Genomic DNA, 16,668 nt, shown 5'->3' with positions numbered 1-16,668 from the left:
TGGTTAAATCAAGTCAAACTAGGGCTCTGAAGACATTCTGGCTAAAACAACAAACTAAAATTCAGAGAATTACATTTTGGCACTCATGATTTCAGAAGATAATAAACACAGGCCTATTTTATTTTGATTTTCTTGTGACTTTGCTATTTGATTAAACAAAATAGAACATTTTACTTATTCCTTTTTTGACCATGAAAAGTCAAAGACCTGTTGTATGGGTTTTTTGTAAATATTTAAACAATTAAATAATGTTTTTTTACAGTAGTCATTTCTGTAAATACCATCAAATTACCAAAGGATGTAATTACCAAGACCCAGTCTGGCCGGTAATGAGACAGCAAACTGTCTTGACAATAAAAAAGGGACAGGACGTGTATAAACAGACTCATGTAGGGCAAAAGGACCAGGGGCAGGGGTCTAAAAATGAGTGTGTTTAGCTGCGACCGGCCACCCCCTCATCATCCTCCACATGTTCTGGTAATGGAGGAGGGAGAAGCGGGAAGAGGTACGGATATTTTTACAAAACAGAGTCAAATATCTCAGGTTTGCGTCTTAAACCCTGGCCCAGTATGGAGAAACTGACAGAAGGAAAAAAGAATGGATCATAGAAGAGAATGAATGACAAATTCATGTCAAATATCATAACACACATCCTATCAGTGTGTGTGTGTGTGTGTGTGTGTGTGTGTGTGTGTGTGTGTGTGTGTGTGTGTGTGTGTGTGTGTGTGTGTGTGTGTGTGTCTGTGTCTGTGTCTGTGTGTGTTTGTGTTTAAACTGATCAGCTCAACCTTTGGATGAATATTTGTTTAAAAACCCTGTTATAAATGTCTGTGTAATTGTGTGTTTTGCATACACTTATGGCTGTGGAGAATTAACATTAGGAATGTGTTGCTGAGGGTTTCCAAGTAAAATGGGGCTTCGGCCAGGCAGGACGACCCAGTCATGCCTGCAATCTTTGGATTTTTCAGGTCAGATCCCAGCACTGAGTCTAACTATCTGAGCCCTTTGACAGGCAGCCTGTATTACGCAAAGCAGGCCAATCAAATGCCAGTTTAATTGGAGGCGAATTGGGCGTCTAGCTGAGTCTGGTCCAGGATGTCTTAACCCCAGAATGTTGACCAACCATGAGGAGTATTTGTACAAGAGTCTGTATTTCAGCTCCGAGACAGAAAACATCCACATGAGGATTACATCAATTTGAGCAGTGGAAATAGAAAATCCAAAAAGGTGTGATCTGCCGTGATCAAGTTAGTGAATTTAAACAAATCCCTCCATCATACACCAGCAGAACACAGACGGAACAGAACTGCAAATGGAGAGAAATGATAATTAAGCCTACTTAGAATGCTGCAGAGGGAAACATTAGAGAAGATTATGTGAAATTCTTTAGTGCCCTTTCATAAGACCAGGACAAGTTTCAAGTCTCAGTGTGACGTATGAGCTCCAAGGCACAACCAGTATCTCTGGAAGGTTCGCTCACATTTACTATCCACGTGATGGACGGAGTACTAGTGACTGCTAATGACACTGCTAACAAGATGCGGTCCTCGCTGCGATTTTCTGATGAGATGATGCAAAGGTAAAGAGATTAGAAAAGCACCCCAGCAAATCCTAACCACTCATCTTGGAAATAAAATAATACAGCAAGGAGAGCTTTCAGTTGAAGAGTTTCCAATTTCACTTTCTGGAAGATAAAAAAAAATCCATTCCATTCTCATGTCTGTCTATTAAATAAAAGGCTGGAGCCAGTAGCTGATTAGTTTAGCTTAACACAGAGACTGGAAATAAGGAGAGGCAGCTTGGCTCTGGTCAAAAACCTTTTAATTCCACTGAATAAAAACTATAATTTACTATTAATGACAGTTTATGTGCTAAAGATTTCCTCTAATGGGACACCAGTAAAAGAAGAATTACAGTTAACTGATGTCTTTACTTTAAAGTTTTTGTCTTTAATGAATCATAACAATTTAATGTTGATTTTATAATGTAATTGTTATAGAATAATAATAATAATCATCTGCACTTGGTTCCCTATAAAACTAACTTTCAAATTAAAATTTCGACTGCCGATCACCAGGCAGGTTGCGGTCCAGATTGGGGTCCAGTTTGCACCACATGTGATAGCGGTGGGTTCAATTCCCACTCTTAGCCCTTTGCAACGTGCCAACCCCTCCCTCCTCAGCTGTCCAATCCAGTTTCGGCCATGATTTGGTCCGAGGTGGAGGTTTATCTCATCTCGATTAGATGTTCAAAGCACCCCATCATTTCCAAACGGTACATGGAATGTTTTTTATCAAATGCATTGAATGCTTTTGTTGCCTCTGACAAGGATGTTTTCATTGGGGTAGGATTGATTGTTTCTTTGATTGTGGGCAGGATTGCACAAAAATTGCTCAACCAGTTTCAGTCAGTTCCATTGGGCATGGAGATGGAACAAAAAAGAATCCATTAAGTCCCAGAGAGAAAATCTAAAAACATGTTTTTGCAACTACTTAATATTTCCAGACATTGTGTTTTATACTTTTTCCTTTCACTCCAAAACAACTAAACAGATATCCATTAACCTTTGTGGAGGGGTAAGACGAGCTAAACGTGTACACAGGATTGAGTAGACTGTCTAGTTTAGCTCAGTTTCCTTCTTACAGGCAATAAATTTGCTGTTGCATTTGTGCACCTGAAAAAAATGGATGTGACTGAAAAAGCCCCGCAGCCGAGGTCTAAACGTACAGGAATCATTACATTTGCTGCGTAGGCTGATGTAGAAATAGACCATCTCATCTGATGGTGAAATTTATTTTGATTTAAGAGAGCACTTATCTGAGGATGGAATTTATTCTCAGTCACAATCACAAAAAGCAAATAAGATGATCTTGGTTCAGCGCTTAGGTGATTTTAGTAAACACAATTAAATTCAATCTGATGCAAAAAATGAAATAGATAAAAAAAAACACAATATATATCCCCCATTGTGTAATTTCACCCTAACAGATCAGGGTCACAGTGTGAGGCACGAGCCGTCACACAAACAGCCCTTTCAGACCAACACAGAGGAGCGAGTTTGCCGTCAGTGAGAACGGTCAACACAAGTCATCCGAGCTGACCCTGACACGGCCTGGTCTCAGCCCCGCGGACTGAAAGGCTTCCTGTTTCTGGAATATTCCAGTTACTTAAGCTACGTTATGCAGAGTTGACAATATAGAATGGAATACAATTGCACAACTGCGGCGACGTTGAGAAATACGTGACAAATCCTTCAAGGTTAGCTTTCAGCAGTGAGAGCTGCTAGCTCCAGCCCTGTGGGAGTGAGAGTTGACTGAACAACCCTATCGCTATCCTTATCACACTCACACCTGTGTATTGGACTGATAACAGCTCCACAACTAATAAAATTTCTTTGAATTATGTGCATTTTAACTCCTGCAGATAGTCGTTTATATGAGGTGTTAGACCTTAAAGTCAAGGATCGGCTTCTCTGAAGGGAATAAAAGGAGCTGCAGGGATTTGACATTAAAGTGTTTCTCACATAAATCTAAACCTGTGAGCTGTGCTGAGCAAATAAAAGCAGCAGCTTTCTTTGCAGCCTGTCCAGCACCACAACTGACCGACAATCATAGAGGAGCCTTCAGCAGGTAGAGACAGATTTTTATCTTGGAGTTGTTGAGATGTTATTATTACTTCTAAGCACACCCCTCCCACTTCCAGACACACACAGTTTGACAAGCACTTTTTTTTTTAATTTAACCTTTCTTTAACCCGCAAAAACAATAAATCCAGTTGAATATTTGAGACACAAATTTAACTCTTGCATTAAAAGTTTGCTATCACAATGGGGGTTTTTAGTGTTTCCATCTTTAGACTAACAGAGGTGCATTGCTTTGATAGAGGTGTCAAAAGTTGCCGACTAATGTGTTGTGAATATACATGTGGATGTTGAGATGCAGAAATTCGCTGCTGTCATCCTTTCAGTGGGCCTCCTGAGACCGGGTTGTGTCTCCGATCCCTAAATAGCTTCATCTAGATTGTGTATCTCAATCACAAGTCTAAACTGGGTCAAGGAGCTGGTCTGAAAAGTCCGGCTGCAGTTTTAAAATTAACAGATATGAGTTTTAAAAAGACATCTGTCAGGTGTGTTTTCAGATGTGTGGGAATATTTTAATGCTTTGTTGGGAGAATTATAACCACAAATAAAAGGAAACATATCTGAACTTTTGCAAATCTGTCCATCAAAAAAGGAAGCTGGCTTAGCTTAGTTTAGCATTAAGACTGGGGGGGACAGCTGACCCGACTTTGTTCAAAAGTTTAAAAAAAATTAAAAATCTCTCACCTGCTCAAAAACCAGTGTAAAAACATAAAAATACTGCTTTTCTCAGGTTGACATGCAGGAGCAGCAACTTCCTGGATTCTCTTATGGATGTTTTCAATGTCGATTTTGATACATTCAAGGCAGGCGTTTATAGTTTTTGTACAACAACTGACTCCAGACAGGCTACATTTTTACATTCTGCATTTAGTGATGCATCCAAAGGGTTCTTATGCACTCCCTGCTTGGTGTTTTCAGAAAAGAACTTCACTTTTTTCACATGACAAAAACTCAATATAGTGGAAACAGCCCATCCATCCCACAGAATATTGAGATTAAGAAAGGTATGGCATCACCGAATATTCAACTGCATTGTCTGTAATGTGAAGTCTTGCGCCAGTTTGAAATCTATATCTTTAGCTGTATACAATTTAATTGTTAGCGACACTTAAACCTAATAATGTGACTGAACTAAGCCTCTAAGCTGCTGACCAAAGCACCGGATTTTATATTTACTCAGCTATGCAGCAGTGACTGGTGTCATATAATGTACTTAACTAGTAACCAACCATAAATGGCTAAAAAATACTTTCCTCTGTTATTTACCTTTTTTTAAAAATTTTATATGAACTTTTTCTGTGTTTTTTACGTCACGTGACGTCAGCAGCAATGAGAACCAAACAAATAACAAATGTTCTGTTCTGTTTTCCTTTTTCCCCCCTGTTGCTGGTAAAGTGGGAAACTTTTGGCAATACTGATGTCCTAGCAGCCAAATGCTGGGCCAGTTGTGAGGCTGACACCAAATGTTACACCAGGATAGAAGAAGATAGGAATTAATGAAGAGGAGAGGTGCATTCACGAGGATATTTTTGTATTTCTGGAAGGCAAATAACAAAATCTGGAAACATGAAATGAGGATTACTTAGAGCTGACTTAGGAAACATCTAAATGGATGACTAAGTGAAAAAAATAGAACTGTTTCATGTTGAAATAACCCCAGCTGTCCTTTGTTACACAATCGCCAGAACCATTTCTCCATTTTTATTTTCTGTGTAAAGTGTTTACAACAGCACCGTCCATTTGTGACGACCTGGGAGGTCATTTTGCAATAACTCTGAACTTTTTTCACAATGTCAATTATTTCTTTTCCACCAAGGCCCCAATTAGCAGAGCCTTTTGAACAATTCCAGGTCTGGGAGACAAAGAGCTGTTTAGACCCAATTAAACTCAGGCTTTTATTGGTGGCCTGGTGTCTTAGTCCGAACTGCGGCACCGAGACAGTCGGCAAAAATCTTTAACAGTCTGGAAAGGGGAGAAATAGGAATTCCCAGGAGCTTGAACAAGTTTACTGGTAACATGTGGTTCAAAATGATAGCGGTTCATAGAGCTGCGCTTGAAAGAGAGGGATTAACATGCAGTCTATCTTTCTATACAAACAACTAACCAACTCAAAAATGAGCTCATCATCGGTGAAGCAAATTTCAACAGGTTTCCTTGAGATGCTCCATAAATGACAGCGGCCTCGACACCCCAGTGTCACGTTTAGCTCTGGTGATAGCCTCTCGTCAAATCAAGGCTCTGCGTCTGATGGGGAGGAAAATGCTCATTCTAAGCCAGGATTTGTCAGCTGTTGCTGCAGACTGAGGAGATGGGAGACACTGCAGTTGATTGCACGCTATCCACGTCCATCTTCAAGGTGGTAATTTATATGGATTTTGCTCCTAAGAGCCTCACAGCATCAGATCGCCAAGTTCAGAAACATGACTTCAAAGGCATAGGCCGGCATTTATGGCTTAACAATGAATCTCACAGAATGCAGCTCTGGTTTAAATCAGTCATGCATGTTTAAGTCCCACTGACTTTAATTAAATGTCACATTCAAAGTGCTGATGAGCTTTACAGGAAATAGTCCTTCTCATTGGAAACCATCTGAACTGTACAAGTCACTTAAAAATAGTCTTCGTAGCTCAGCACACATTCACCAGTCAGACATTCCCCAGACATGTGAGAGGTACAGCATCTGAAAAATAAACTCACATCCTCCTTTCATCACAAAAGACTCCAGTAGATCTGTACTGACTTCCCTTTGATAATGTGGAACTCAATGGTTTCACTTTCCAGAAGTCGTTCCACTCTGTAAAGGTGTGTGTGTGTGTGTTCACACTATCCCAGGAGAATCTGGTTTGGCCTCACTATCTGCCTGCAGATTTCAAAATGACTTGGCATTCAGGGGAATGAGCAGCAGCGATTTAGTCAACACGTACCTTCCATACATAATAATGACACAGCAGTGATGCACAAACAGTACCTGTTGATGGCAGCACCAAATACCTGGACTCACAAGGAGAGAGGGAAACTAATGAATACCTGTAATACATCACAAATCTATACTTTGATCCATTCTAAAAATTTAATATAACCCTCTCCGACCCAAGGTCAACCTACACACAAATTTGATCAAAATCCACCGACAGCTTTTCAAAATATCTTCATGGGTAATCACATGACATACTCTCATTTACATAAACAGATCAGAAGTATAACAAGGGGAGATGGCACAATGGCACAGCACCATAGGTGGCTGTCATGTCTAAAATAGATTGACAATCTAATCTGATCATCATAAATCTGCCAAGGCAACAGTGACTGGTTTGCACTCCTGTTCAGAGAGTGAGACAAAAGCCTCAGAAGATAAGATGTTCCGAAAAGGCCTCCATACAGGTGGCCAAGAAGTTGTTTACTGGTCCGGAAATAATCTGTATGGTTTAAATTAGGAACAATTCTTAAAAGCAAATGAAATACTGGTATATGGTTTGTCCCAAAAGTCACTCATGTACTGCACAATGGGACCTGATGGGACAGTTCATTGATGATCCTTTTGCTCCAGGACTTCTGGGCCAAACTACAACCAAATAAGACCATTTACTTCTAAATTCAGCATTTGGAACGTGTTTGCAGCTTTCCGTTTTCTCTGATTATTATTAAACACCCAATCTAAGACTAGATAAATTCTCTGAATTTTACGAGTGAGTAAAAACTATGAAAAATATGGAAAAAGTTCAATTACCAGAGTTCAAGGTAACTTGAAGATTGACTTTGAATGGAGTTTGGAGCTGAACTGTTGAACCCGTGAAAATGTGGGATTTTTCAACACTTTGTCCGTTTTTGATTGAAGATGCTGAAGAATTTAAGTAAGAAATATCTATACAGAAAATATCACGTCTATGATGCGTTTATCTGAGTTTTAAGGGGGGGAAAAATACTGATACTAAATGTCAGGGTAAATATGTGGGAGCGTCTGTACGCAGCGGGGATGGGGGGGACGGACGGACGGTGTGTATGGGGAGGGGGGGACGTGTGATCACTGCCGTGACAGTGGAACGTTCACGTGTGGCAGAGACCGACTTCAAGCAGTCATTTTACTCCCATCCTTTTTGCGCACAGACACAAACCACAATTCATCCTGTCAGTTGTGCACACACTTACAGTTTGTCAAAACATTTTTTTATTTTTTTATTTTATTTTTTTCACACAAGACGCGCGTTATCCTGGATCTTACCATCAAGAGCCCGTCCTGGAGCGATTACTTCCAAACTGTGCAACAATCCCAAGAAGAGCAATCCCGTTGCCAACGTGTTGGCCAAGGTGCGCAACATTGTGGTCTATCTGGTGGGAATATTTCTCATCAACAGCCGGTGTCGGTGTCGGTCCTGTCAGGCTGGAGGTTTGCAGTCAGGCGGAGACGCGTACCCGCGCCCGGGCGATGATGCGCCTGACTTGTGGATGCGCAGTAAGGCTGACAGGGATGCCTCTGGGGGTCCGGATGGACTGTCAGGGTTCAAAATAAATAAATTCAAAAAGAATCCGAGGCTACTCTCAGCCCGGGGTTGCTAAGGGCTCCTCGGCTGCATGGACAGCCCTGCCACAAAGGCTAGCAGGCTGGAGTGAGCATCAAGCTAGCCCGACGCGCAGTCGAGATGAAGGTGAGCTTGGCGCTCCGGAATCCGGATCACACAGTTGCGCGTCTTTTGTTCTCCTCGTACCGGCGGAAGAAAAAAAAAAAAGAAAAGAAAAAAAAAAAAACAGCTACAGGAAGAAATGAAGAAGTGGATCAAATATCGCCTTTCCTCCTCCTCCTCCTCCTCTTCCTCCTCACAACCTCTTGCTGCTGCCCGCAGACTGAGTCTGAAGCCTGGAGCTCCGTCAGGCGGAGATGTGAGTGACGTCGCAGCAGCAGCAGCAGCAGCAGCAGCAGCAGGAGCTCGGCTGGCCCTCCCCTCCCGAACGCCCGCCGCCCCGCCGGACGCCCACCAGTCAGAGCCCGCCGAGCGCCCCGGAGCACCGCGCCGGCTGCTTTAGTTTCCAGGCATTTGGGATCACTTCTTTTGTTGTTGTTGTTGTTGTTATTTATTCGATCAAGTATGCAAAACTTTTTGTGTTTGTGTTGTTGATGTCAACAACAACAATACTACAGTATTTGCTATTCCACCTAATGATAATATAAATTTAATTTGGCCCATTGCTTACACCACTGTGGTCTCAAAGTTAATTTATTACAGTCTAATGTTCTCTTCAGTTGATTCTGATTATAAACACAAAAAAACCAAAGTCGAACAAATAGAGCAACTGCAATTTTTTCTTAATCAATTCAGTGGAAATGAGAACAATTAAGGAACTTTATGGTGTGGGACTGGTTAGGTCAATGCACATAGTGTTTTGTGAAAATAGGTGTCATTTCATTCAATTTGCATATAAAACAATGAAATATGAAGAAAAACATTTTAATCATTACATAAGACTGGAATGCTTCCTTGAGTGGGAATAGGAAAATAATCTGTCTACACGTTTTAAGAATAAGGAAATGCGTGTGGTCAAAAACGACTTGGCAAAGTATTTTTAAAAATGAAAAGTGCAGGATAGATATATCCTTCAGTAGCATTCATTTTCGTCTAACCACCTGGGTTCCCATTTACTTTTCCATTAGATGGTAATATTGTGGGTAGTTGTGGATGCATTTAACTTGAACGATTTATAAATTCTTAATAGGACACTATAATGTGTGCAGCAGCAATCTAGATTTATTATTCTCCCATTTCAGGCACCGTCTGCTTCCAAGGTTGCCGCATTTATGTGGCCTGAGTTCTTGGTGAATTTATGCCTCCTTTGATTGTACATTATGATGCAGATGATCATAACATGAGGACTTAACATTGTTTTTGTCCATTTCACTCGCTATTACTTTGATGTCATATTCTCATAAAAGAAACACTAGACAAAACAGCACAGGGAGCGAGGGTGTAGACAGAAATGTGTTGTCTCTATATCATATAGTGAGACCAGCTCCTCCTGAGCTTCATGGTCGATGGAACTGGCTATGGAGAGCCCATGCTCATCATGATCCCTCACAAGCACTGCAAATGCACTGGATGATCAACTCAGACACTGGATACATATAACCTTACCCTTTGTTGCCTGACTTTTACTTTTGTTCTAGTTACTGTACATACTTTTTAATATTTAAAAAATCTGGAAAATGCAATACCAAGTAATAATCCAGGTGCTGCTATTCATACATTTATCACTAGAGGAAGGAGAAATCACTGATCAAGGTAGTAAATTGTAGCATGAGAGACAACTTTTAGGTGCGGAGAATCCTGCATCTGACACTAAATACAATGACACCTTCCAGTATTTCTTTAAAGTCGTGATATTACTGACTTTACTTCCAGTCCATGTGGCAGAAATATCCTAATTTCTTGGGTCTCTTTACCACTATGCTGATGATGCCTGCCTGTACAGATAACCTGAGCTTAGCACCCAGATGTCTTCAACTTTAAAGAAATAAGAGCATTAGCATGTAGAGCCTTTTGACTGAACACCTCACAGTCACTCTGTGGTTTATCCATATTGCATATCCATATTGATCCCAAATGCTGCCATGATATTTATTTCATTTAATAGCCCTGTGAATGACATCAAAAACATCCGATTTACCCTCACCTGAAATTTAAATTTTAGCTACATATAATAAAAAAAGATCAGTCCAGTAATATCATACAAAATAACAGTTGCTGCTGTGCAAAAAAAGCCTAGCACTTAAATTCATTGAAGAACGGGGAGAAGAGCCAATCTCACCAAAAAGAAGTCATAGGAACCATTGAGCTATTCACCTGCTTTGATTGCAGATCAGTTTAACTCTAACTTACACATGGGAAAGACACCCTAAAACCATCTGTTTCTTTATGCACATGGCCAGAAGCACGCATGTTGTAATAAAACACCAGTGTGTATACTGATAGTTTTGAAAGTATAATAATCAACTAAAAATGATTTTCTTCATGTTGACTCACTGAATTTGTAAATTTTGACTCTTGTCCCAATTCATACTCAGTCCTTAAAGACAATTTTCTTCACTGAAATATTTTTAAAAATATGAATAATAACAAAGTAATGGATGTATAATCAAATAATCTGCAATGGACAAAAAATTACATTTTTATTTTATTTTTTATTCGAAACATAATACTGAAGTTATACAGAATAGAAGATTTAGGCTAACAAAAATCACACAATGCAGCAGAGATTTATCTAGTCCCCCATTAAATACAGAAACACATTATTTAACTTTCAGCCACTCTGCAATCTTTTTGCTCCATCCTTCTCTGTCAACTTGACAAGGGCACTTTAAACAATCCACTGTTTAAGTTAAAACAGTTCATTCACAAACATTTACTGACCCACAGACTTTAAACACCAGCCTGGATGTCTGCTCTGGGAATTAACAAGTAATTCAAGGTTTATGTCCAAGTGAGGTCAGAAGGTAATGGTGTCAAAGTCAAGCTGGAAGACTCAGTGTGTCCCCACACCTCTGGTGAGTGATGCTGGTCCTCCATTCTTCACTCATCTCCTCATTTCCCCGGTCAGTTTCACACACATTTGTAATTTCACACCTGCTAGTGTAAAATACACTCAGGAAATATCTAACATGATATAATCAACGATGAATGGAGCACATTGTGAGTTTGGGGTTTTGGAAGAGTTAAGGAATGGGCGTGTTAGTCAACTCAAACATCTTAAATTCCCTTACATCTAGTTCAAAAAACACAAATGGAATTGGTTTTACTGTAACTCTGAACTCTTGTTATTCAGCACAGATACAGAAGGACACACACACACACACACACACACACACACACACACACACACACACAGAGGGAGAGAGAGAGAGAGACAGAGAAAGAGGAGAGAGCAGTGTACTAATTGTAAACGCTTCATCCACCGTCTGTCATCCGTTGCACAACACTGCCCCCTAGAGAAGCTTCACTGCCAGCATATAATTCAGAGAACAATGTGGCCTTTATGGTCACATCCCCCCCCCTTTTTTTTTTTTTTCCATTTCCAGACATACTCTATTATAATGAAGACAAACAAACAAACACAAAAAACAAGCAAACTCTAGAACTGTTATAATACAAACTTAAAAATTTAGGATATCCCAAACATTATGTGTTTAACATAAGAAGGCATTGTGACGACAAACTGGTCTTTGACTAAAACGCGTTCATTTTTGGAAATGATCTGACAGCATGAAGCAGGACGTTAACTGAGGATGACATAAAATACAAACTTTGAGAAAAAACATGGAAAAACGTTTCCTGTTTTTTTTTAATGTTCATCTAATTTTTGCTTGGCCTTCCCAAATATTATTTGTATCACAGTAAATAATAGATGGGAAAATCCATTTTCAACTGAACTACTCTGTGCCGAGGCGCCTCTTGCAGACATGACATCATAAGTTCCTGAGGATCACAGGGACGTTCAGTCGCACTTTCTTCAACGTCTGGAGTGGCGTTGATGGCGATCGACCAGCAGAGGGCAGCATAACCCATAACAGAACACTAAGGGACAGCAGACCACCGCCCCAAGTCAGCCAATAAATAAATGGGTGAAGGAATGAACAATACATGAAAGTTAAATACTAGCAAAATCACAATCCTGCATGTGTTCTCTAAAACAAACAAGATGTTGTTTGATTTTGGATAAATGAACTCTGGTGTGTTGAGGTTTTTATCGCTTCAGATCTAAGCTTCAAGTCCAAAAACAAAGGTACAGAGACGTTTTTCCACCTTTTATGTATAGCTAGACTACTTTTTTTATACAAATACAAAAATATGCTTAAATCTGTCTTTACTTTAAGTCAATTTAATTTCAACCTTAAAAATGTCGAAACTACTGAAATGTTTCACCTCATTCAAAACCTGCAGCTTTGAAATGAACCAGAACCCAGATTAGAGAGTTTTAGCTCTGGTTTCAGCTCTGATTAATCCCCCACCTTACAACCAAAACTCTTAATGGGCTAGCGCCATACTTTACCAACTCCCTTGTTTGCTATTAGTCTTAAAGAACACTCCGGTCGTACGCTGCTGGTTTATTGGAGGTTTCCATGCATAAAAGTTAAAAACAAAGTAATATAGTTAATAGTGGCCCCAGACCATGGAAAACATGACATGTAGATATCAGGGAACCCAGCGCCCTAAAAATTATTTAAGAAAGCTTAAACTCATCCCTTCACACTGGAATCTCACCAGCTTTCACCTGCCATCATTATTTTCCAGATTATTTTCCATTCATTTCATTGAGTTCTTTTTTTTTTTTTTTTTCAGAGAATCACTTATGTGCAATGTCCTTGTGGTTAAACATGTGATTAAATGAAAAGTATTAAATACCGTGTGTGTGTGTGTGTGTGTGTGTGTGTGTGTGTGTGTGTGTGTGTGTGTGTGTGTGTGTGTGTGTGTGTGTGTGTGTGTGTGTGGGTGTTACACTATGCAGTCCTCAGTAAATGACTCATTGATGCTGTTTGTACACATCTCTCATTATTTATATTCTGACATTTTGCACAGCGCTAATGCTCCACCTCTCAGGGGCAATTTTCGTCTCCATCTGCAGCTCTGTTGATCTCGGCCTCTCCAGCATGGTACTGTTAATCATACTGTATCAGCTAAATGACGGCCATGTAATGTTACGGCTCTCAGGTCTAAAAGTCTTTCTCTATCAAGATTACTGTTTCAAATGCCAAACAAGTCATTATGGCCCAACTGCCCTTCTTTGTTTGATCATTGCTCTCTCACCAGACATTCATTAAATGATGTCATGTATCGTAATATGACAGATTAATGATAAATAAGGTCAGATTGTTAATACTTTAATTTCAAATAATCCTTGATACCTGCCAGTCTTCAACACCTCTCACTTCCTCCTCATGAATATTTAAAAAGAGCTTTTAAAGACTGGGTTATGTGAGACTGGCCGGCTTTAATATGAGGAAACTGCTGGATGTTACTCGTCTACCAAAAAAAAAAAACTCCTCTTCTTCTCTGCAGGTCGTTTGCTTCCCAGGACAACTTTCTTGTCAGAGTGTGTGCAAACACCATTCATCTGGTTTGTGTCCTGACTGGAGCAAGCATTTCATGCGTCATTCTTTCATCTGCAGCTCCGGCCCATGATGCACCTCCGCCCAGTTCTTTGCAGCTGCAATGGGAGTTGAAGTCCAGAGAGGAGGAAGAGGTCAGTGCTGCTTCTCACACTTCTGACATGCATGATGTCTCCAATCATCCAATCAGGTGAGAATAGATAAAAGAATGAATACTTTTCAGCTAACCGCAGACAAAACTCATATAATTGTCACGGTCACACACGTGTCTGAGACATAAATTTCTAGATTGAATCATGACTTGGCCTCACATCATCACTCATGTTCATAAGTCCCTTCCTCCCTCCCTTGTCATCCTCTCCTTCCTTGCTTCACAGTCAAATGGATTGCCTCATCAATCAGCGTTCACAGAATCACATCTTGTGTATGTGTCTGCATTTAGCAGAAAAATGGTATGAGGTACTCACTTCAGCATTTACAAAAAAAGAAAAAAATTCTTTTGAGTTTTAAGTTAATATATCTCTTTTATTCTCATTCTAAGGGAATAAATTATGAGAAAATGTTCCAGATATTGTGGCAGTTTCAACTAGTTTGACACATTTCACATGACAAGGCAGAAGAAACCCAGCAGAGTGGCAGAGAAAGGATTTACATTTTTTATATTCACATAAATTTCCAAACATTAAGGATTTAAATAAGATATTTGCAAGTCTGTGTCCAGCCACAAGGAGTTGGAAATAGAAAGGAGAGAGCCGTGTTGCTTGGTGTACAGACTTTCTGAGAATAGAACAACTGTTTCTGCTTCTATCAGATTCTTAGAAGTCATAATTTCATTACAATCTTCAGCATTTGTTTTGTCAACAGCGCATTATTAAATTTATACCGGGGGGAGAGGGGTGGACATACACTTTGATTGTAATCTACAACAGAGTGGACATCAGAGTTCAAAGATCTTCTTTCCTCCTCTTTCACTCCTTTCACAGAAAAGATACTTCACTATGCTGTACGCTTTCTTCTTTTTTTTTGCTCCTCAAAAGGAACAATTATGGCGCGGGTAATGCTGATAACACCTAAAGAATTTGAGGCATGCACAAACAGCCCTTCCCCCATTCGCCTAGCTTTCTCTCCCCTTCCCCCTCTCTCGTCCCCTCCTTCCCTCCCACTCCATCACCAGGCTTTCCTCCTGCCCTTTACACTCAGATTACTTCCAACTGAAACATAGCATAAATAGCCCACTGACAAAATTCTTGGAAACTAATTTACAGAAGTAAATAAAAGACCAGTAAAAAAAACCCCAACCAACAACCCTAAATATTCCATCATCGCGTTCTGCTGAACCTGACAGCTATTGTTGTGATTAAACAACAGTGATGGGTAAAAACACACAAATGCGGTGCCAAACTGGGAAGCGCTGCAAAAGGAAAAGTTGCTCCAGAGTTTTCAAGGATGTTTTTTAAAGGGAAAACCATTTCAAAATGCATACAAATAATACCTAAACAGTACATCATAAAGCAGAAAAAGTGTTTGCTGACATTGTTTATGATGTCAAGATAATACTACGTAAAGTTAACAAAGTTAAAATTCCGGGCTACCTGCACCAGGCTCTGACTTATCGGATAATATTTTTTCTTAAAAATCAGAAAAGATATTAAGTATAAAAATGGCAGCTGTGGTCTAAATGCAGCTTACTACCTATACTGGTAAAGACACCTTTCTAATCATTATTTTATATTATTATCTTTAAATACTCTTAAATCTTTTTTTATTTGAAGTTGAGGTGCATTTCAAAAAGCCTTTTTGAACAAGGGTCTTTTTATTTTTCCATGTATAAAAATGAGCATTTGTCGACAAGTTTTCATGCATATAATGTTCTCATATATAAAAGGTGGGATCTGTGAGTCCTTATTTAAAAGGGTGACGGTTTTGGCAGTCGGGGGTCAGATGCCTGCCTTTGACAAGGGGCCCCAAACTTTAGCAAAACTGGTCTTGTTTAGTCTGTGGAGAAGCTTTGGTAAGAAATAGACAAAAGAAATGGGAGGGAAGTCGATTTTGCATGCACAAATTTACCTCCTTTGTTGAATGAATGAAAATAAAGAACAGCCAATGCCAAATGTATGTTTACAAACATTTATATCTCATTTGAAAATGCAAAATAGTCTCTTGAAAAAAACAGAACGCAATGTAATATTTACACACAGTCTTTATGATCAGTTAAAAATTTGCATTTTTAATAATTATTATAATGAAGGTTACAACAGTGCCAAAATACACTGCCCTTGTTAAAAAATAATCAAGTCTGCTTTATGCCGTCTTACATGCTTTCTTGAGAAAAGTATGGTAATACTCCTGAAAAAACACTCTAGCACATACCAGTTAAATACAAACCCATAAATTCAGCTGTTTTGTAGTTTATTTATGCAGAGCAGAACAATTTAAAATGTGACGTGTTTGTATGTGAGATTAAAGTTGTTCTAAACTTCAGCATTTACTAACCTTTACGGTCTTTCTCACACAATGTTGAAACCTGAACTTTAAAAGCTGGAGGCTTCCCTTTTCACTCCATTTGCCAACTGGTCCAAATGTTCATGTTAACCATGATGACCTTGAACCCCACATTGACCAGGACCCCAGTCACACACGAACTCCATGAACTTTTCCACGCTATTCAGATCCACTTCCTCCCGAACAACAGCTCACTTTGATGGCAAAGGTCCACCCCCACAGCATTGATGTTGTGTGTGTGTGTGTGTGTCTGTGTGTGCGTGCGTGCGTGCGTGCGTGCGTGTGTGTGTGTGTGTGTGTGCGTGTGTGTGTGTGAGTGTTGGCTGTCAATGCAGGCAAAGGCTGGGAGGATGGTATTTCCTCATGCACTGTTGTGCTTTAATACCCTAGTATTTGGGTGGTATTTTGCTCGCCTGGTGCGTTTTCTGCTGACTTT

At 39.8% G+C, this 16,668-nt stretch overlaps 1 protein-coding gene across 3 annotated transcripts in view; it reads right to left on the bottom strand.

Moving 5' to 3' along the window:
* The window catches only part of LOC137595116 (low-density lipoprotein receptor-related protein 1-like), a 74,956-nt gene extending 66,167 nt beyond the window's left edge, over positions 1-8,789 (bottom strand). The window contains exon 1 of one of the 3 annotated variants that reach the window (XR_011035386.1): positions 7,860-8,789. Coding sequence is in view for 2 of the 3 variants with exons in the window: in XM_068314966.1 (XP_068171067.1) it covers positions 7,860-7,956 (97 nt within the window). In the remaining variant the exon portion in view is untranslated. The remainder of the gene's footprint in view (positions 1-7,859) is intronic. The other 2 variants (XM_068314966.1, XM_068314964.1) reach the window with 2 other exon arrangements.
* Positions 8,790-16,668: the final 7,879 nt, after the last annotated feature.

The sequence above is a fragment of the Antennarius striatus genome, chromosome 5 (assembly GCF_040054535.1).
Source record: "Antennarius striatus isolate MH-2024 chromosome 5, ASM4005453v1, whole genome shotgun sequence".
In the NCBI taxonomy this organism is placed as follows: domain Eukaryota; kingdom Metazoa; phylum Chordata; class Actinopteri; order Lophiiformes; family Antennariidae; genus Antennarius; species Antennarius striatus.
Note: the sequence above shows the minus strand (reverse complement) of the source record. Positions and strands in the feature narration are given on the sequence as shown.